Source organism: Suricata suricatta, chromosome 10, assembly GCF_006229205.1.
Source record: "Suricata suricatta isolate VVHF042 chromosome 10, meerkat_22Aug2017_6uvM2_HiC, whole genome shotgun sequence".
Classification (NCBI taxonomy): domain Eukaryota; kingdom Metazoa; phylum Chordata; class Mammalia; order Carnivora; family Herpestidae; genus Suricata; species Suricata suricatta.
The window spans coordinates 99,649,852-99,672,059 of NC_043709.1; the positions used below are offsets into that span (position 1 = coordinate 99,649,852).

General features: G+C 38.1%; 1 protein-coding gene across 2 annotated transcripts in view; it reads left to right on the plus strand.

Moving 5' to 3' along the window:
* The window catches only part of C10H12orf4 (chromosome 10 C12orf4 homolog), a 48,015-nt gene that overhangs the window by 3,646 nt on the left and 22,161 nt on the right, over nt 1–22,208 (plus strand). For both annotated transcript variants that reach the window (XM_029954677.1, XM_029954678.1), the window contains exons 3-6: nt 79–224; nt 12,344–12,525; nt 17,768–17,867; nt 17,972–18,093. In XM_029954677.1, coding sequence (XP_029810537.1) covers nt 79–224; nt 12,344–12,525; nt 17,768–17,867; nt 17,972–18,093 — 550 coding nt within the window. The remainder of the gene's footprint in view (nt 1–78; nt 225–12,343; nt 12,526–17,767; nt 17,868–17,971; nt 18,094–22,208) is intronic.

Below are 22,208 nucleotides of genomic sequence, written 5' to 3' on the forward strand. Positions count from 1 at the left end.
GGAACGCCTAGGCAGGTATAATATTCCCTGTTCATGTCTTGGTTTTGCTTATGATGGTATTTCTTGTCCGTGTTACAGACTTTAAAGAAGCTCTGAGCCAGTTTATAGAAGAAGAATCTCTCAGAGATTATGATAGAGATGCTGAAGCATCCCTGGAAGCTGTGAAGTCAGGTGAAGTCGATTTACATCAGCTGGCCAGTACATGGGCCAGAGCTTATGCCGAGGTAAGAAAATAGATCAGATTGTAAATTTCAGGGATAATCTGGACTTTGATGAAGATTAATAAATTGCTAAAGTAATACTGAAACAATTGTCGAATCCGTTACTCTCTGCATACAAGACTGTATTCCATAATGTACAACATATATCGATGCTCCTGTGCCTCCTTCCTATATCAGGTGAGCACTTACGACACAGTACTTCATGGAATGCCTTTGTAAAAGAGGAGCTACTTCTGTATTTCTAGTTTGCACAGGGTTGGCAGAGTTAGAGATTAAACATACAGGGCACCCAATTAAATCAGAATCTCAAAGAATTAATATTTTTTAGTATAAGTCTATCACACTAATTATATGGAACATACTTACTCCTAAATTCATTATTTGCTTATCTGAAATTCTAATTTAACAGAGTGACCTGTATTTTATCTGGTAACCTTAAACTAACAGTAGTAGCTCATTTTAAGCTTTGATTTACTTTTGTCCTCTCATTTATCCTCACTGTACTCTTAATGTCATTGTTTTTCCATTTAAATAATACATCTAATTTCGTAAAGTCTTAAGATGCCATGGATCATAACACACACTATTATTTTATTTACTACTGAGAAAGAACACCACCACCAATTACACTATGATAGGATACAAGATACCATCAGTGCAAGGTGCATTCTGATTCCTGCGAGCAGTAATGTGAAAACACATGCGCCTTAGGGTTGGTGAGCTACAGTATGTTAGAATCTACCCTCTGCCAGGTGTGGTGCCAGCTATCGGACATGAGACAGTGAGCAAGACCGACACAATGTGAGACTTCCATTTTAGTTACAGAAACAGAACTACATAAACCGGTAAATTCAATAATTGTAAGCTGTGATGAGTGAATTACACCCCGGTTTAAGCAGTGTGGTCTATGAGAGTTTATGGAGTCATGTTTTGTTATTCAAAGCAGTTTGCTTCATGCTGATTAAGGTGTCCTAGTTTATTTAAAATATGACATTATTTACATGTATTATTTTAAATGTTAAGAATATAATTATTACATAAAAAAAGATATGCATATAACAATTATTATTTTAAAAACCCTAATATTTCTGCTGGTGGAAAGGGATAAAGCTATAAGATGTATTAAAAGAGTAATTACTGGGCCCCTGGGTGGCTCAGTTGGTTAAGTGTCTGACTTCAGCTCAGGTCATGATTTCGCAATTTGTGGTTTCAACTTCCAAAAAGGGTTCTGTGCTGACAGCTTGGAGCCTGGAGCCTGCTTCGAATTCTGTATTTCCCTCTCTCTCTGCTTTTCCTTTGCTTGTGGATGCATTCTCTCTCTCTCTCTCTCTCTCTCTCCCCCTCTCTCCCCCCCTTCCTTCCTCTCCCCCTTTATCCCTCTCTCCCTCTCTCACTCTCAAAAACAAATAAACATTTAAAAAATCTACAAAGATAAAAAGAAATAAAATTTTAAGAAATGAGAATAATTCCACTAAATTTATTCAAGCAGTATTTTTTGTATGTCTAAAATGTGTTCGTATACAGCTGAGGATAAGTCTTTGCCTTCAAGAAGTTTACAATCTAGAAGGAAGAGACAAAGAAATCTCTAGCCCACAACACTGTGCAGTCAGTGTTAGGATTAGGATAAATACGTGGGAGCATGTGTAGAAGCTGGGGGAGGAATGAGTGGTCAAGAGTTCTTGAAGAAAGCAGTCAATCCCTCCACTAGGATTGCTATTGTTTTGATACAAAATCTGGAAGCAGAACCTCTTCTATCCCTGATTTTGTATAACCAAAGTGAAAACTTCCCAAATGTTAGATCAATAAGTGCTGTGTGTTTCAGTTTATCTTATTATTTTTTTAAAGTTTATTTTTATTTATTTTGAGAAAGAGGGAGAGAGCATGATTGGGAGAGGGGCAGAGAGGGAGAGTGAATCCCAAGCAGGCTTCATGCTCAGAGTGCCATGAACTGTGAGATCATGACCTGAACTGAAACTGAGAGCCGGACACTTCACCAAATGAGGCACTCAGGTGCCTCGAAGTTTATATTATTATAAAAAAAATTACCATATTTACTAATTTATGGTTTATCCTTATTCTTCTGTATATTAGCCATTCTAAAAATAGGAATTGGACTGTTTTCCAAATTAATGATCATAACAACAGTAATATTAATATAACAAAATAAGAACACTTTTTACTGACTCATTAATCAAAAGAGTACAGATTTACAGTGAATTAAAATCAGCAAGCCTCAACTCAGCAAGTACCCTGTTCTCCCCCTGTGCAAATTTGGCAGATACACAGTCCCCTTGTTATGTAGAGTTCAGCTTTCTAGCAGTGCCAGGATTCTAGAAGTATAGTTGCTTGTTTGCTTTTATTTATTTCTATTTGTTTATGTATTTTTTTTTAAATTTTTTTTCCATAATATTTTATTGTCAAATTGTTTTCCATACAACACCCAGTGCTCTTCCCCTTAAGTGCCCTCCATTTTTGAGAGAGAGAGTGAGAGTGTGTGAGCGAGGAAGAAGCAAGTGAGAGAGACACACAGAATTGAAGCAGGCTCCAGGCTCTGAGCTGTCAGCACAGAGGCCAACAATGAGCTCAAACCCATGAATGTGAAATACGACCTGAGCTGAAGTCAAACACATAGCCTACTGAGCCACCCAGGCACCCCTGTTTTTAAAGAATTAAGGACAGAAAGAAAGCTAATTCAAACTATGAAAAAAAAAAAGAAATATTGACAAGAAAGTAACTGAGAAGACCCAAATATTGTTATACCCACTGGATGTATTTGGGCTGTCACTAGCTATGAAAATAACAAGCCCAACAGCTCAGTACAAGCTCAAGAAATGTGGGTATCAGCAATGAAAAAGAAGGAACTGAAAAAGAAAAGGGAACTATCTTGCAGATTGCCAAAGGGCCTGTGGAGAACAGAAGCCACTGCACTGTGGAGATAGAGGGTCACAGCGTGACTCTGATAGTGGAAGCAGAATGGAGTAGAGGATGGGACAGAAGGGGGCCAACGCATCTCTGCCGTGTATGGGTAAACGCTCCTCCAGTAACCTGAGAAGAATAACTAGACCGTCACTAAGAGGTGAAATAGAATGTTTACTGTAATACCAATTACTTTGGTCTATGAAGAAATGGACTCCATTCACTCTAAATGGATTTACTAGATATTCCAGTTGCAGAGATACTAAAATCATAAAATGTTTAGCTTAACCACCTTTTAGCAAAGATCTTTAAAAAATGTAGGACAGGCGTGCCTGGTGGGCTCAGTTGGCAGAGCATGTGACTTTAGATCTCAGGGTCATGAATTTGAGTCCCATGTTGGGTGCAGAGATTACTAAAAAAATAAACTTAAAACATTTTTAATAAAAAACATAGTACACATTTCCTTGCTTTCTTAATCACAGTATATACAATTCGGCTCTAACTTCTTGATGACCCCCAGTCATCATTATAGTACAAGTGATTGTACTTGCAGGGGATACTGTGAGGCTCAGCTGCAAGAGAGCACAGTGTGTCCCACCACAGCACAGATGTACTGAACAAGCCGCTGATGTATAAGGAATTCTCATGCTGGGGACCATTGTCCCTGATAACACAGCTGCGCTTTCATGTATACTTGCCCAGTAGAGAAGGTTCTGATAGTCTACTCAAATGTGTGTGACTGTTAAGTCCTACTTGGTCCAATAATTCCATTTTCTTCTGTGTTTCCTTTTCATATCTACTCTCAGGATTTGTTGTTTGTCATCTTGTTCTGCTTCTAGCCTCTAAACATCTTATAGTATTGTTTTTCCTAATCACTACAGTATCTTTTGCTATTGCATTAATTTTTTAAATAATGAGAAGTAAGCCTGGATAGATCAGGAAGGCCAAACAGAGCCAACTATTGACAAAACTGAACAATTGGCTATTTATTTTTTTTTTTGTGGTGCCCTATCTTCCATTTCAGTGTTCTCTTCTCAAGCCTCTTTGTATTCATTCATTCATCAAATGTGTACTGAGCATCTATCAGATATCAGATACTGTGTTAGGCACTTGGGTTAAGCAAAAACAAAATAGACAAATAGACACAATTCTTACCTTCATAGAATTTACCAACTGAAACTCTACCAACCAGCAGACATATTTAAAATTAAATGGAGTGGAATATACTAAGTGCTATGGTAGGGGGCAGAGTGCAAGGGAAGCACAAAGCAGCTATACCTATTTTAGTCTACAGAACTTCAGCAAAGCTTCCCACAGAAAAGAGAAACTGAGTTGAGACCTGCAAGAATAGTTCGAAATAGGTGGGTGAAAGGAAGATGCTGGGAGAGTGGAGAAAGAATGTCCTAGGTAGAGGGTAAAACGTATATAAAGTCCTGGAGGTGAGAGAGCGCCATGGAACATTAGAAAAACTGAAATAAGGGCACCTGGGTGGCTCAGTCACTTGAGTGTCCAACTTCAGCTCAGGTCATGATCTCACAGTTCATGGGTTCGAGCCCTGTGTCAGGCTCTCTGCTGACAGCTCAGAGCCTGGAGCCTGCTTCAGATTCTGTCTCCTCTCTCTACACCTCCCCCACTCATGTTCTGTCTGTCTCTCTCTCTCTCAAAAATAAACATTAAACAAAATTGGGTATGGGGGCGCCTGAGTGGCTCTGTCAGTTAAGCATCTGACTTCAGCTCAGGTCATGATCTTGTGGTTCATGAGTTTGAGCCCCATGTCAGGCTCTATGCTGACAGCGCAGAGCCTGGAGCCTGCTTCAGATACTGTGTCTCCCTCACTCTCTGCCCCTCCTCTGCTTGGACTCTGTCTCTCTCTCTGTCTCAAAAATAAATTTTTTTTAAGTTTTTAAATTTTTTTTTAAAGAAAAACAAAGAGTTCAGAATAGCTAGGAAAGAGTCTTGTAAAGCTTCTTGAGTTTTGTTTTTTAATAATTTATTGTCAGGTTAGCTAATATACTGTGTATACAATGTAGTCTTGGCTTTGTAACTAGATTCCATGATTCATCACTTCTATACAACACCCAGTGCTTATCCCAACAAGTGTCCTCCTCGATGTCCATCACCCATTTTCCTTGTCCCCCAACTCCCCATCCTCATCAACTAGGAATAAACCTAACCAAGGATGTAAAAGACCTATATGATGAAAACTATAGAAAACTTATGAAAGAGATCGAAGAAGACACCAAGAAATGGAAAAATATTCCCTGTTCATGGATCGGAAGAATAAACATTGTGAAAATGTCATTACTACCCAAAGCAATCTGCACATTCAGTGCAATCCCCATCAAAATTGCACCAATATTCTTCTCAAAACTAGAACAAACTATCCTCAAATTCATATGGAACCACAAAAGACCCCGTTTAGCCAAAGTAATATTGAAGAAGAAAACCAAAACGGGAGGCATCACAATCCCAGACTTTAGCCTCTACTACAAAGCTGTCACCATCAAGACAGTATGGTATTGGCACAGAAACAGACACATAGACCAGTGGAATACAATAGAGAACCCAGAGCTGGGCCCACAAATGTACGGTCAATTAATTTTTGACAAAGCAGGAAAGAGTATCCCATGGAAAAAAAGACTGCCTCTTTAGCAGGTGGTGCTGGGAGAACTGGACAGCAACATGTAGAAGAATGAAACTAGACCAGTCTCTTACACCATACACAAAAATAAGATCAAAATGGCTGAAGGACCTGAATGTGAGACAGGAAACCATCAAAACCCTCGAGGAGAAAGTAGTTTGTTCTCTATAGCTAAAAGTCTCTTATGGTTTGCCTCCCTCTCTGTAACTTATTTTTTCCTTCCCTTCCTCTGTGGTCTTCTGTTAAGTTTCTCAAATTCCACATATGAGTGAAGACATGATAGCTGTCTTTTTCTGACTTATTTCACTTAGCATAATACCTCCAGTTCCATCCATGCTGTTGCAAATGGCAAGATTTTATTCTATTTCATTTCCAAGTAGTATTCCATTGTATTGTACCCCATCTTCTTTATCCGTTCATCAGTTGATGGACATTTGGGCTCTTTCCAGAATTTGGCTATTGTTGATAGTGCTCTATAAACATTGGGGTACATTTGCTTCTGTGAATCAGCACTCCTGTATCTTTTGGATAAATTCCTAGTAGTGCTATTGCTGGGTTGTAGGGTAATTCTGTATTTAATTTTTTGAGGAACCTCCACACTGTTTTCCACAGTGGCTGCACCAGTTCGCTTTCCCACCAACAGTGCAGTCCTGTTTCTCCACATCCTCGCCAACATCTGTTGTCCTGAGCTGTTGATTTTATCCACTCTGACTGGTGTGGGGTGGTATCTCAATATGGTTTTGATTTGTATTTCCCTGATAATGAGTGTTGTTGAGCATCTTTTCATGTGTCTGTTAGCCATCTGGATGTCTTCTTTGGAAAAGTGTCTATTCATGTCTTCTGCCCATTTCTTCACTGAGTTATTTGTTTTTTGGGTGTTGAGTTTGGTAAGTTCTTTATAGATTTTTTGATCCTAACCCTTTATCTGATATGTCATTTGCAAATATCTTCTCCCATTCCATTGGTTGCCTGTTAGTTTTGTTGATTTTTCCTTCACTGTACAGAAGCTTTTTATCTTGATGAGGTCCCAATAGTTAATTTTTACGTTTATTTCCCTTGCCTTCAGAGACGTGTCAAGCAAGAGGTTGCTGCAGCTGAGGTCAAAGAGGTTTCTCTTCTAGGATTTTGTTTCCTATTTCATACTTAGGTCTTTTAACCATTTTGAATTTGTTTTTGTGTACAGTGTAAGAACGTGTTCCAGTTTCATTTCTTCTGTATGTTGCTGTCCAGTTCTCCCAGCACCATTTGCTAAAGAGACTGTCTTTTTTTCCAATGGATACTCTTTCCTGCTTTGTCGAAGATTAGTTGGCCAGATATTTGTGGGTATATTGCTGGATTCTCTATTCTATTTCATTGGCCTGTGTGTCTGCTTTTGTGCCAATATCATAATGTCTTGATGGTTACAACTTTGTAATATAGCTTGAAGTCCAGGATTGTGATTCCTCCACCTTTGGGGTTTTTTTTTTCAACATTACTTTGGCTATTCAGGGTCTTTTGTGGATCCATACAGATTTTATGATTTTCTGTTCTAGCTCTGTGGAGAATGCTGGTGCTATTTTGATTGGGATTGCATTGAATGTGTAGATTGCTTTTGGTAGTATAGACATTTAACAAAATTTGTTATTCCAGTCAATCCATGAGCATGGAATGTTTTTCCATTTCTTTGTGTCTTCTTCAATTTCTTTCATAAGCTTTCTATAGTTTTCAGTGTACATATCTTTTACCTCATTGGTTAGGTTTATTCCTAGGTATTTTGTGATTCTTGGTGTAGCTATAAATGGGATCAATTCCTTGATATCTCTTTCTGTTACTTTATTATTAGTGTATAGAAATGCAACCAATTTCTGTATATCCTGCAACTTTGCTGAATTCATGTATTGGTTCTAGAAGTTTTTTGGTGGAGTTTTTCGGGTTTTCCGTGCAGTGTATCATTTGCCATCTACAAAAAGTAAAAGTCTGACTTCTTCTTTGCCAATTTGGGTGTGAGTCAAGATGGAGGAGAAATAGAGGGGTCAGAATTTCCCTCATCCCTCAAACAGCAGTATTGAGGTCAGAACACTTGGAATACCAGGAATTTAGGCTATACAGTGACAGAAAAATATCCACAGGTGGAAAAAGATTGGTGGGACAGAGGTATGTGTTTGTGGTTTGGGAGAAATAAAACGGGCAGCTAGGCGGAGGCGGCGGGGGTCCTTCAGTAGAGAAACAAAAGGAAGAGAAAGAGAGGCTGTGGAAGTGTGGGATTGTATTTGGACAAGAGAGGAACTTCCCTGGACCATAGACTGAGGAACAAAAAATATGGAGAGAGCCAGTTTCTACTTTGCAAATAGCCTTACAAATGAACATCAGAGCTTTCAGGGTTGTGTGACTTTCTCCAGCTTGGAGCTATTGCCTGTGGGGGAGAAAGCCAACCCTGGGGCTCAGTAGCGATCTCAGGGGTGCCCTGGGAGAGAACAGTCCCCTTCCTTGAGTTTTGTCTGAAGGTAATGAGCAGCTTTGAAAGACTTTAGCAGAGAAGTGAGATGATCATCTTTGCACTTCAGGAACATCAGTTCAGTACATTAGTGTATAAAATTTATCCTGCAAGGGGAAAAATTAGAATAAGTTAGAAGATTGTTGTAGTTAGGGAAGAAATGATGAAAGCTTTGTCTAGAATAATGGTAGTAGAGATGGAGAGAAGGTAAGAAATGACTTTTCATTCATGTATTTGTTTATTCGACAAATACTGTTTGTGGATCCTGTGCTAGGCATTAGAGAGATATCAAAAGAACAAATCTGGTCCTTATTACCTTCACTAATGGTAGTGAAGAAGACAGTTAATAAGCAAGCACATAAATTATAATCAAAACATCTTATAAAGGAAATAAATGGGGTTCCACTATAAGGGAAGGGGAAGAAATGGGATGAGAGGACCTAATTTGCATGGGATTAGAGATCTCTAAGGAGGTAACATTTAAGCTGAGATTTGAAAGATAAAAAATCACTTGGCCCAGATTTCTAGCTTGGACAACTGGGGGAACAGTGGAAGAGTGGCTCCCTTCCCTTGAGAAGCAAGCTTTGGCATGAAAGTGATGGCTTCAGTTTTATATCTATTACGTGTGAAGTGCCTACAAGACATCCATGTGCAGATATTTCAGAAGCATTTAGCTGTGTACACCTGGCACTCAGGAAAGATGATTGGATTGGAGATATAGGTATTGGAGTCACTTGTACATAGATGAATTATGAAGTCATAGAATGAATGAAATTGTTCAAGGTGACTGTATAGAATGAGGAGGGTAGATGCCTACACAGAATCATGATGAAACCCTGTATTATAATTGTCTATGGACTTAACTATATCTCTTACTTATATGAATAGCCACTCAGAAATGCTTAGTTTATTCTCTATTATGGCACTGGTACCTAGGCCAGTCTCTGAAAAGAACAGAGGTTTGGTACGGGTTGGATAGATGGGGTAGATGGGTATACAAGTAAATGAACACACTGACACCTGAGGGATGAACAGAGGAAGAAGAACCTGCAGAGGAAAGAGAGGAGCTGGCTCAGGAAGTGGAAGGAAGACAGACAATTACGGTTTCATGACAGTTGAGAGAAAAGAGGTGCCACAAAGGAGGGAACAGTCAGTAGTGTCAGATTCTGCCCAAAAAAATGTAGTAAGAAAAAGACTCAAAAATATCCATTGGATTTATCAAGTAATCTTATCTGTGGCAAGAACAGTTTCAATGGATTGGTGGGGGCCAAAACTCGGTTTCAGTGACTTTAAGTATGTATGGAAGTGTGGAAGTAGATTGAGTGTAGATAACTCAAGAAGCTTGGTTGCACAGAGAAGAGAGATGAGGCATTTGCAAAATGAGAACACAGGGGCAGAGGTTTCTTTACAGTAGGAGAGAAAAAGACGAGAAGGGACAGAATTCAGAACTCAAGTTGAACGTTAATCTTAGCTGGGAAGAGGGGCCCTTCTTCTGTTATGGCAGAGTAAGGAAAGGGTGGATATAGATTCTGAAAACTGTACAACTTTGGTAGCAGCAAGTTGAGGACATTCTCTTCTAACTGCTTCTGCTTTATCTGGGAAATAATAAGAACAGACCACTTGTTTAGATGAAGTGGGGAACTGATGATATAGTTGGACGTTTGAGGAGAGCAATGACCAGAGAAAGACAGCATTGCATCATTGAAGGGAAAGATTACACTGACACCAGTCTGACACCATAAACCTTACAGTTTTGTAGTTTTTCTGCTGCAGCATTATGTAGCCCAACTGCAAACATACAGAAGAGGAATAAGATTGGAGTTTTGTTAGGTGGGCAAGAGAAACAACATGAGTCAAGAGAATGGAGGATTTTGACAAGACAATGGCTAGACATGACAGGGGACTGAGTTAAGGCAAGGAGTTCAGGGAAAGTAAGAAGGCAGGGCATTGGGTTGGGCTATCCACCTGGACATTCAGATGATTACATCTGATGACATCTACATTTTGGGGGCAGAATGATGTCAGATTGATGACAAGCGGTGGAAACAAGAAGAAGTCTGTGGACTCAGTGCCAAAGTTTTCTGCAGTAAGGTGGAAATGGAGAAATAATGGCCTCGACATTAGTTTTCTCTCTGTAGGCCTTTACTCAGTACCCCATTCTCCTCAGCCATCACAGTTCTCTTTCTAGTGTGGTCTCTCCTGAGGGAATGGCATGAGCTAAGTTAAGGGAAAACTCTGTTTAGTGCTTCTCATGTACGTAGTTTCTACCTATTCATAAGGCTTACTGCAGGCCAAGTTTTAAATTGCTGTTGCCAGTTATTGTATGTAATTAACCAACCTGGTTAGTGGGGCGACTGGATGCCTGGTATTATTTATGGACAGACAGTTCCCTATGATCTCTCACTGACTCCTTTCTACAAAATTTTAGCCTGAACTTGAAGTGAATTTTGAACGGAGCTTAAGTCACATGGGCTGGTTATAATTCCTATGGCAGTTATCAGAATGTGCTTTCAAGTTTTCAGAGGCATTAGAGCAGATGAAATCCATGTTCTAGTCACCTAATCAGCTAGTCACCTTAAACTCTTCCCTCTTCTTTTTTTCTAAGACTCTTCCCTCTTGATCTGGCACTAATGATTGAAGTATAAGTGAAAAAAGACAAGGGAGAAAAGTTTACGTATTGATTGACTGGATTCAAGATACTTGCTTCTGTGATCTGTCCACTCGTTTTACTTTAGGTAAATTATTGCTTGGAATTATGACACTGAATAGTTTTTAATATTTTCATTGGTAGGAAAAGAGAAGAATTCAGGTTTGTTTGTTTTTTTTTACAGATGTCTGTCTACAAAGATCAATAAAGGAAAAAATATTGAATTCTTTGTGTTATTTCCAACTTTGCCATTAAATTGTATGATATTTGACAGGGGAGTGATCAGCCAGTTTTCTCACCCATAAAGCACTCTGTCTGTCTGATGTGTTGATATATCCAGAGGTCCTTGGACAGGCATCTGTACCTCCCAGGATTTGTGTGTATACTTCCCCGGATGTATCTGTGCATGTGCTGAGGGTATCTCCGTTCTGCCTCTCCATATTTCTGTTTTTCTTGCTTACCAGTGTTCACTTGGTCCCTAATCATTTTGATTGCTACTGTTTTCCTAATCTTAAAAGCACGCTTACATTTAAAAAAAATTTTTTTAACATTTATTTATTTTAGACAGAGAGAGACAGAGCGCAAGTGGAAGAGGGGCAGAAAGAGAGGGAAACAGAATCTGTAGCAGGCTTCAGGCACGAGCTGTCAGCACACAGCCCAACGTGGGGCTTAAACCCATGAACCAGGAGATCATGACCTGCGCTGAAGTCAGACGCTTAACCCACTGAGCCATCCAGGTGCCCCTGAGCATGCTTACATTTTGGGAAGAATACTGGAATACTAGAAAAGGTCAAAATAAGGAACTCAAATATGTTTATCTTGGTATAAAATCCTATGCATGAATTGAGTTTTCTGGGTCATTGCATCACTAAACAGGTGACTGCATATGTAACTTCACTTTCCAAATGTATATTCTATAAAACCTTTCTTAGCAATGTATTTTTTTATAATGAGAAGCTTTTTTCTGATTATAATAATACATTATAGTATAAATAAAGATTATCAGAAATCCTACTCTCGCAAAATTGCCACCCTTAGCATTTTGCTCATCATCTGTGTGTGTGTGTGTGTGTGTGTGTGTGTGTGTTTGTGTGTGTGTGAGATTTTACAGAAATGAGATCATAGCATCCTTAATTTTTTTCCATTGTGAATACTTCCTGTCCTGTTCCTTCCTTCACGTTAGCAGCCCTTCCTTACCCCTGCCTTCAGGTAACTCCCATTACAACTTAGTTTGTATCTTCCCATATTTTTTGTATACTAAAATAATCATATATAACCTATATATACACATATATAAATAGAAGGTCCTTCTATCCTTGTCTGATGTACAAAAATGGAATCATGATATATGTACTTGTCTAGTAGTGTCTTAAATAAAAATACCGTATCGTGATTTAGGTATGTATGTCTTACTGTATCATGAATGTCTGTGTATCATCTTGTAGACCACATTGGAGCATGCAAGGCCTGAAGAGCCCAGCTGGGATGAAGATTTTGCAGATGTATACCATGACCTAATCCATTCTCCGGCCTCTGAAACTCTCCTAAATTTGGAACATAATTACTTTGTTAGTATCTCAGAACTGATTGGTGAAAGAGACGTGGAGCTGAAAAAGTTACGAGAGAGGTATTTCAGATTTCTTGTGTTGTCATAATTAAATGTTACATTTTCAGGTATGATGGCTACAAAACAATTTTTCATTCAATTATAAAATTGAAAAAATATTTTAAAATTCTTTAATATTAGAAATTAATTTTCTTGTGTGTTTCAATCTGTAATTTCAACTAGGAAGCCATCATAGGTTTATAAAACTTCTCAAGTGATTCAGCTGAATAAATTATGGTGTTTTATATGTTATTTCTAATAAGAGGAATAGCTTACCTCTTGTTGAAGGTACCTCTTGTCGAAAGCTTTGTCCTAGGCACAGTGCAAAGTGCTTTAGATGACGTCTTAGTCCATTCAAAACAAAATACCTAGACTGGGTGGTGAACACAAGAAAGATTTATTTCTCTCAGTCCTGGAGGCTGTATAATTCAAGATCAAGGTGCCAGCAGATTTGGTGTCTGGCAGACCCATCTGCTTATAGACAGTACCTTGATGTGTGCTGCCACGGCCTTTCCTCAGTGTGCACTCCTGGTACATCTCTTCTAGAGACAGAGCTCTAGACACTAATCCTGTCACGGAGGCTGCAACCTCATGGCTTCATCTAAACCTGTTTACCTCCCAAGACCCTGCCTCCAAATATCACATTGGGGGTTAGGATTTCAACATATGAATTTGGGGGACACAAACATGCAGTCCATCACAGATGCCCTGTCTTATTTGATTCTCGCCACAACCCCCTTATTATTACCACCTTTTACAGATGGGGAAACTGAGGCTTAAGTAAGTTAGTTGTCTAAGGACAAGCTGGAATTTGAAAACAGGAAATCTGACTCCAAGACTCTTAACCACTGTACCATGCTCTCTCCCTGTTGAGAACCTATTTAAAACCCTGCCATTGCTATGTTCATGGTCTCTCAGTTCATTTTTGTAAGTTTATTTAAATGAGGTAAAAAATAACACTAGGCTTATTCCAAGAAATTTTAGTTTTATTTTAATTCATTGCAAACAGTATGCAAGCAGTGCTTTTGTAATTCATTTTTTTCTTCAGAGTAGGTAAAAAATTGCTAGTATTATTTATATTAAAACATGACTTTCCAGGGGTGCCTAGGTGGCTCAGTCAGTTAACCCTCCAACTTCGGCTCAGATCATGATCTCCCTGTTCCTGAGATCAAGCCCCAAGTTGGGCTCTGTGCTGACAGCTCAGAGCTGGGAGCCTGCTTCAGATTCCATGGCTCCTTCTCTCTCTGTGCCCCACCCCTCACCCCCACTTACTCTCTATCTCTCAAAAATAAATAAAAGTAAAAATAAAATTTTTTAACATAACCTTCCAGATTGCTTCCTAGCAACTCTATAAAATGTAATAATAATCAAGACATGCTTTGTCTAGATAATCCATTTTGATCCAGCAGAATCTAATAAAATTTATTACCTTAAAAATATCTACTTAAGACTTTAGCTTTACATGACATTAAAATAATTTTTTCAGTGTTGCTGATGTGAAATTTCCTTGATTGAGAAAGTATATTAGAACTAAATCACATGTGTTTTTTGTGACTAATTTGATAATCTGTCCCAAAGTAGTAAATTTAAAATGATGTACTGGTTTGCTCCTGGATCTCATTTGCTTTGCATTAGAAAATGTTGGGACTAACAAGATAAGAATAAGCTGTTATTTTAATGATTTTCATAGTTAAGAAAATGTAAAACACAAAATCATAAGCAGCTAGATTTAATCATTCTTCCTGAGAAATTCTCTTCTGTGTACTAGATCAGCATTTTTACTGTATGGCATAGATTTGTACATTTTCAGAACAATTCTATACCTCGCAACCTTTTTTTCCCTATCTAATAAAATATTAGAACTGTCCTTGTCAAAAAGAACTTGATGTTTTGACATCTGTTATTCCGTATGTAATTAGCTGTTTTGGTAAAGGCAGTTTATTCCTTTCTAGATGGGTTACCTGCATATAGGTATTTGCCATCAGGTAGATAGTTGAAGCTGTCTCCCAGAGGAGATGAAAATTTGATGGGGTTTTTCCCAGTCCTTTATGATGTAGCCAGGCCTGTGAAACCGTGGATATATTTTTAGAATTAAAAACGAAATATAGATTCAACTTATATAAGTATATGAAAGTGTAATTACCTAGAACTAATTGATTACTTTCTGTTGAACTTCATTTGTTTGATTTTTTTTCCTGCCAAGCCTGCAACTAATATAACCTCACTCTGAATCTGCTCTCGGTTCTCAGGTTTTCTGGGAGTATCCTCCTTCTGCCTATTTAGGTAAATTAAAAATTCCCAGCTTGGGTATCTAGAGTCCATATCAATAGCCTGACTAGGACTTTCACTCACTTGGTGAGCTATTCCGAGTTGTCACCCAGCATTGCCATCTGCTCACTACACCTCCCAGAAAGTCCCATATCTGGTCACCAGCATTCTATATTTTTTCTTTTTTTCTAAATCAGAAGAAGATTCCTATTCTACATGATTCTTCACCTTTTGGGAAGCTGAATTAACCTACTAATTATCGGCACTTACTGGTACTTCATACATTTTATTTTCTATTGTGTAATAGTTTTTTAGTAGGTGTTTGTTCAGGTTAATGTTATTTTTTGAAATGTCCTTTGGACAAATTTCTTGGTGGAGTTTATTCTCTTTTTCTTTCTAAACACAAACAATATTTGGATACATTTATTTTGATGATAGCTTTGTAATTTATTCTTCACATATCCAAACTGTTAGCTGGAAAGAGAAAAATAAGCTGTGTTCCTCCTGCGATAGGCAAGTAGTGTAAAGGTAAACAGTGTAAGTTAAGACAAGTTGGAATTCACTGGTATCTAGAAGTTCGTGGACAGAAATGACACCTTTTCTTATTTCTCTCTTCATTTTAATCCACTTTACATATTTAAAAGAAAAAGGTTTTTCACCACAGTATCAAGACTGTTATAATCATTTATTTCTAAATGTCATCAAGGTAATGTTCAGTTTGTTAGAATTGTCACACCTGACATACTGAGCCAGTATCTAGTTAGGTATAACTATAAAAATAATGAAATTTTTTGGATCTTAATAATAAAAAATGTATATTGTATCATTAACTATGTCATTACTTGCATTTGTGACACATTTAGGATGAAATACATGTTCATGAAATTTGTTGAGTTATTTATTAGTCTTATTTTCCTGTTATTGCTGTTGTTAGCAAACCAGATTTAAAATATAAATATTTCAAGATATTCCTCTATTGATACTCAAAAATACTGACTCTTTAAAACTAAAAAATGGCAGTGATACTTTTTATCCACTAGAGGGAACATGCATAATATAAAATATTAGTCTATCTCGAAGTTTGTGTTTATAAATGTTTAGCAATTATTTATGTTTTAAATAAAATCTTTCTTGCAAATACATGGCCCCCAGTAATTACAAAAAATTAATGGGGTCACCTGCACTAGAATTAAGCGGGCACAAAATGGTATTGCATTTAATACTAGAAGGTATATATAGAAATGTATAAATGTGTAACATATAAATAAGTTTTATTTATCATCTATATGTAAGTGTCTTAATCAGTTGTTATAAGTAAGTATAAATTCTCTTTTAAGAGTAATTAAATTAACGAGAATTATAGTAAAATCCTCTTAGTTCTCATCTTTATTCTTTCCACATTTGTTTGCAATATATTTTAGAACAAACTTTTTAAATACATTTGTATTAGAAAGTAAGTTTTAAATTTGAAAATATTCAATGAACTTCTTTATTAAAATATACATACATAAAAGACAACAAACTGAAGGTGTACAGTTCAAGTAAGCACACCCATGAAATCATCACTCACATCAAGAAACAATATTTCCAGCACTGCAGAAGGCTCCCTCACGCCCAGCTGGTCACAACCCATCTCTCCCATAAAGAACTGTTATCTGAACTTCTAACACCATTGATTAGTTTTTCCTGCAGGAAAAACATGTTTAATTTATGCACATTGTTTATTTAGATAAATGAATAAAGTAAAACTAAAACATATCTTTAGAATGTATCTTATATTTCCTCTGTAATGAGAGCTTTGTGACTTAATACCAGTTTTATTCTTAGAACCTAATTGATAGCTTTGGGCAATATTATAAACTGATTTTCAAACCTTGAAGTCACTGTAACTCATGTATATAGAAGTAGAAAATGTATTAAAGCTGGAGTTGCAGAATATCATCTTTTTTTTTTTTTTTTTTTTTTTTTTTTTTTTTTTTTTTTTTTTTTTTTTTTTTTTTTTTTTTTTTTTTGGGGGGGGGGGGGGGGGGGGGCGGGGGGCAGGGGCCGGGTGTCCCCAGTGGCAGAAGAGCTTGTGCGCACCCCCAGGAGTCGCTGCCCCCTTCCACCTCCCACCCCTCCCCCCGCGTTGGCCTGGCCCCGCCGTATAAAGTTTAAAGGTTTTAAATGCAAATATTTCTCTTTTATAGATGCCAGCTGTCTCCAGAGAGCGCGTTTGCTCGCAGCTCAACTTTATTGTCCAATTAGCTTCCCGTATCTGGGCACCGGCGGGCCCGGGGGCTGGGGGAGGGGGGCGCGGCTCCCCGGCGGGGCCGGAGCCGGGGGCCGCCCCCCAGGGGACCGGGCACGGGGGGCGCCTTTCAGATTCCGGGCCGCGCCGGGCGGGCAGGAGCAGAATATCATCTTTGAGGAAATCTGCACATGGAAAGGAGTCTAGACTTTAAACATTACCTAGAGAAATTGAAAGATTACCTAGATTTTGACCACTTTCACTTATGGGTTAAATTTAGATTAAAATTTAGCTGTACAAATGACATTGGTATTATATGACATTATCATTATTTCCACATCTGTATTTCCAAGGCTTCAAAGTGCTTTCCTAGTATTATAGTTGCCATTCCTGGACACATTCCTTTAAAATAAAAATTTTCTTTTGTTTTATTATTTAAAAAGTTTTTCTTTTTTTTTTTTTAATTTCTTTTATTTTTGAGAGAGAGAGAGAGAGACAAAGCGCGAGTGGGGGTGGGGGCAGAGAGAGAGCAAGACACAGAATCCGAAGCAGGCTCTAGGCTCCAAGCAGTCAGCACAGAGCCCAATGCAGGGCTCAAGCTCACAAACCACAAGATCATGACCTGAGCTGAAGTCGGACTCTTAACCGACTGAGCCATCCAGGAGTCCCAAAATAAAAATTTTATTTTTGCTTTGTAGTGATTGTTCAACAAATCTGGAGTGGCCTTAAAGATTGCGTGACTATATCTTCTTATTTATGTTTTAGACAAGGTATTGAAATGGAAAAAGTGATGCAGGAGTTGGGGAAATCACTAACAGATCAAGATGTAAATTCACTGGCTGCTCAGCATTTTGAATCCCAGCAAGTAAGTGAAGTACAATGACTTTTAGATACACAGTTGCATTTTCTTTTGGTTATTTATTTTTGTAAAAAAAAAAGTTAACCACTTGGTGTACTCTCTCTTTATAGGACTTAGAAAATAAGTGGTCAAATGAATTAAAGCAATCAACTGCCATCCAAAAGCAAGAATATCAGGAATGGGTGATAAAACTTCATCAAGACCTAAAAAACCCCAACAACAGCTCCCTGAGGTATTAATCATGCATGGTTCTTATTAGATGAACGTTCATTGTAAGAGTTTATATTTATTGTAAAATTGAACATTTTTATTTGTAGATATTTTTTAAAGTTTTTTAATGTTTACTATTTTTGAGAGAGACAAAGACAGAGCATTGGCAGGGGAGGGGCAGAGAGAGGAGACAGAATCCAAAACAGGCTCCAGGCTCCAAGCTGTCAGCACAGAACCAGCATGGGGCTCAAACCCACAAACCACAAGATCATGACCTGAGCCAAAGGCCAATGCTCATCCAACTGAGCCACCCGGATCCTCCTTTAATTGTAGATATTTTTAAGTTACCAATGACAATTCAAGATAATTTTATGCTTTTAACACTTTGGTGTAATTTGGATTTATGTGGATTATTTGGGGGGGGGGCGGTAATTGGTTGGCCTAAAATAGTGATTTTTCCCCCCTAGGATTTAGCTATAAATCTCTTAGGCATGTATATCTAAATACCTCAACTACTATCTCTTGGGGTTCTTTTTTTAATATTTTATTTATTTATCTTGAGAGAGAGCACATGCATGTGCCTGTGTGTACAAGCTGGGGAGGGACAGAGAGAGAGAGTATCCCAAGCAGGCTCTGCACCAGCGGCTGAGATCATGACCTGAGCCAAAATCAAGAGTCAAATGCTCAACCGACTGAGCCACCCAGGCACCCCACATCTCTTGTTTTGTTTTTTTATTTTTAAATCGGTTTCTGTTCAGTGCAATAAGCATTGGTTGAATGCATCTTAAATGCCAAGCACTTTCTAAGCGGAAAAACAAGGAAGATGCCTACCCATGTGGAGCTTAAATTCTAGAGAGACTGACCTATAAATAAAACAGTACTGTGTAGAATGATACATGCAGTAATATAAGCACATACAAGATACATAAATAGTATAGAGGACTTCTGTAATTTGTAAGCTGTATGGTACCTGATGGCCTAAGTACCTTGTATTTCATATATTGCCCTAGAGCTTTGACAGTGCCTGTGTTATTTCCTGGCTGTGTACTTGTGTGTTTGAGAATTTCTTTCAAATCTTAAAGTATATTCAACTGGAAATGTACTTAGTACAGTATAATAATCTTATTCCCAGCATTTGCCTGGTATTTGCTATAAATATATAGAAATACCATTTTATTTGTATAATGTCAGTCTCCCCTGCATTCTTGCTTTGAAGACAAAAGCCCTGTCTGTTTTTTCTTATGTTGAATTGCCTGATCCCTGCCAAGTGTCTAGCTCTTAACACTGGCACATAAGACATACTCAGTAAATATTGTTGGGATGTGTGGGCAAGCAGGCAGGTGGATGGATGGTCATTAAACTCTTTACCTGATATCTATATCGCCTCTTATCCATACACCATAATATTTCATCTGCCTTATTTTCCCTAAGACAACACATTAGAAATACTTAAATAATTTTTATGATTAGAAATGGTATAGCATCTTTGGCACTAACATATTTTACGTATTTGACTATAGTCTTTATTTCAAATAAAAATAATAACACAATACAAAGGGAGAGGTGGGTGGAAAGATGGATTGGGAACATCCTTTTACTGTAATGTACAATGACTGGTGTTTCTCACACTACTGGTTTCAGTCTGTTAGGATCATTCTAGATTCCTTATGTTCCAATCAGACTTTTAAAAATAACAATAAAATGAAATGGAATGAAAGAGAGTGGAGTAGAATAGCTAGAAGATATGAGAGCACATCCTGCATGAGGCTTCCTACAAGTAAATGTGCATATTAAGCCAAAATATAAAATATATACTATATGTTGTGGTCAGAAATGTAGAGAGTCACTGATACCAGAAAGCTGAGGAAGCCCCTTGTTATAAACATTATCTCTCATTTTGCTGCTATAATTTCAGAAATCCAGTCTATAGAATCAGTTCCATTGTGTACCTATTGGCTTCTAGCTGCTGCTGCTTTTAAAAGCTAAATATTCCTGGGAAAAATATTTTTAATGTGACTTTCTTAGTTTTGCTTTTCTTTCCAGTAGGGGTTTCCTTGGGCAGCAGAAACCTGTTTTCAACACAACCCCATATAGATTTCCTATAAGAAATTGATTAAAGTGGTGTCTTTTTTAGCCATCATTTTTGCTTTTTTAAAAAAGTCATCTCTATTGGGGTGCCTCAGTCAATTAAGCATCTGACTCTTGATTTATGCTCAGGTCATGATTTCACAGTTGTGAGATCAAACCCCACAGTGGGCTCCACCCTGGGCATGGAGCCTGCTTGAGATTCTCTCTCCCTCTCTGCCCTTACCCTGCTCACACTTTCTCTCTCTCTCTCTCTCTCTCTCTCTCTCTCTCTCTCTTTAAAAAGAAGATCTATTGAAGGGCAAATTATATAAATTAAAATTTGTCTTTTGAGTTTACATGTTGATGAGTTTTGACAAACCTAACTGGTCATGAAATCATCACCACAACCAAGATAAGCATTTCACTTTCCTACCTTTATAGCTCATTCCTTTCTCTTTCCGTGCTCCTGTCAACCTGCTCTGATTCCTCTCCCTGCAGTTTTGATTCTTTTCAGGATCTCTTATACATAAAATCAAACTGTTATGTGGCATTTTGTGTCTTATTTCTTTTACTTATAATGCTTTTGTAACTTATTCATGTTGCTTCATTTATGAGTAGTTTTCATTGCTTAGTTGTATTCTAGAAGTTTTATAGTTAAAATGTATATATATAAGTCATAATGAATTAAAAAAAATTTTTTAATGTTTTTATTTGAGAGAGACAGAGAGAGACAGAACACAAGCAGGGGAAGGGCAGAGAGAGGGAGACAGAATGTGAAGCAGGCTTCAGGCTCTGAGCTGTCAGCACAGAGCCTGACAAGGGGCTCAAACTCACAAACCATGAGATCATGACTGGAGCCTAAGTCAGACACTTAATTGAGTGACCTACTCAGGCAGCCCCAAGTCATAATGTATTATTTCAGACACCTTATGTATGAAAATGTAAATATAAGTGAATATGTCTACTATAAAATAATGAATAAATATACATATGTACATAATGGCATATAGTGTTTTTTTTCTTATAATATCTTCACGTGGTTTTCACGCCTGGGTAATGACAGCATAAAATGAGTTGGTGGTCTGCTGAGGAGCCTGCCAAAGGAGTTAATGTCTGTGATCGTCTGATACCATGTTTTTATTTCTGGCACTTTAATTTCCTTTCTCTCTTTGCTGAAGTTCATTCTGCATCTTTGCGTGTTGTTTTCTAGTGGATTTTTCAGTGTATTGATCATTGTTATGTGAAAGTCTTTTTTATTCTTTTTTTAATTTATATATTTTGAGAGAGAGAGAGGGAACACACGAGCAAGCACAGGGAGGGGCAAAGAGAGAGAGAAAGTCCTAAGCAGGCTCCATGCTGTCAGTGCAGAATCCATTGCAGGGCTTGATATCATGAACCATGAGATCATGACCTGAGCCTAAGTCAAGAGTGGGGTGCTTCACTAACTGAGCCCAGGTGCCCCAAAAGTCTTTTTCTTTTAGGCCCAGTACCAGGATCATCTCTCAGTGTATGTTTGTTGATTGCTTTATCCCTTGATGATGGATTGTTTCTCTTGCTTGCTTTTTTGTGTGTGTCTCTCTCGTTTAAAAGATAAATTCTAGGGGGCGCCTAGGTGGCTCAGTCAGTTGAGCATTCGGCTTCAGCTCAGGTCATGATCTCACGGTTCATGGGTTCAAGCCCCGCATCAGGATCTGTGCTGACAGCTCAGAGCCTAGAGCCTTCTTTGGATTCTGTCTCCTTCTCTCTCTGGCCCTCCCCTGCTCACACTGGCTCTCTCTCAACAATAAATAAGACATTTAAAAAAAGATAAATGCTGGATATTGTGTGTATTAGTAAAGAAGAGACTAAGATAATATTTATGTCTAGAAATGAACAGGCCATTAATGTGAAGTGCTCCCAACCTAGTCAGCAGGGAGCTGAGATTTTTTCTGTCAGTGATACCACAGGCTTCATTTTCTACCATAGTGGCTGCTGCCACTTTGTATTGAGAGTGGAGCTTTGGGTTCTAGCGGGTTTCTTGCCGTTCTGCGCCATCCTCCGCTCTCAGTAGCCTTTGCAGGCCGGTGCCGC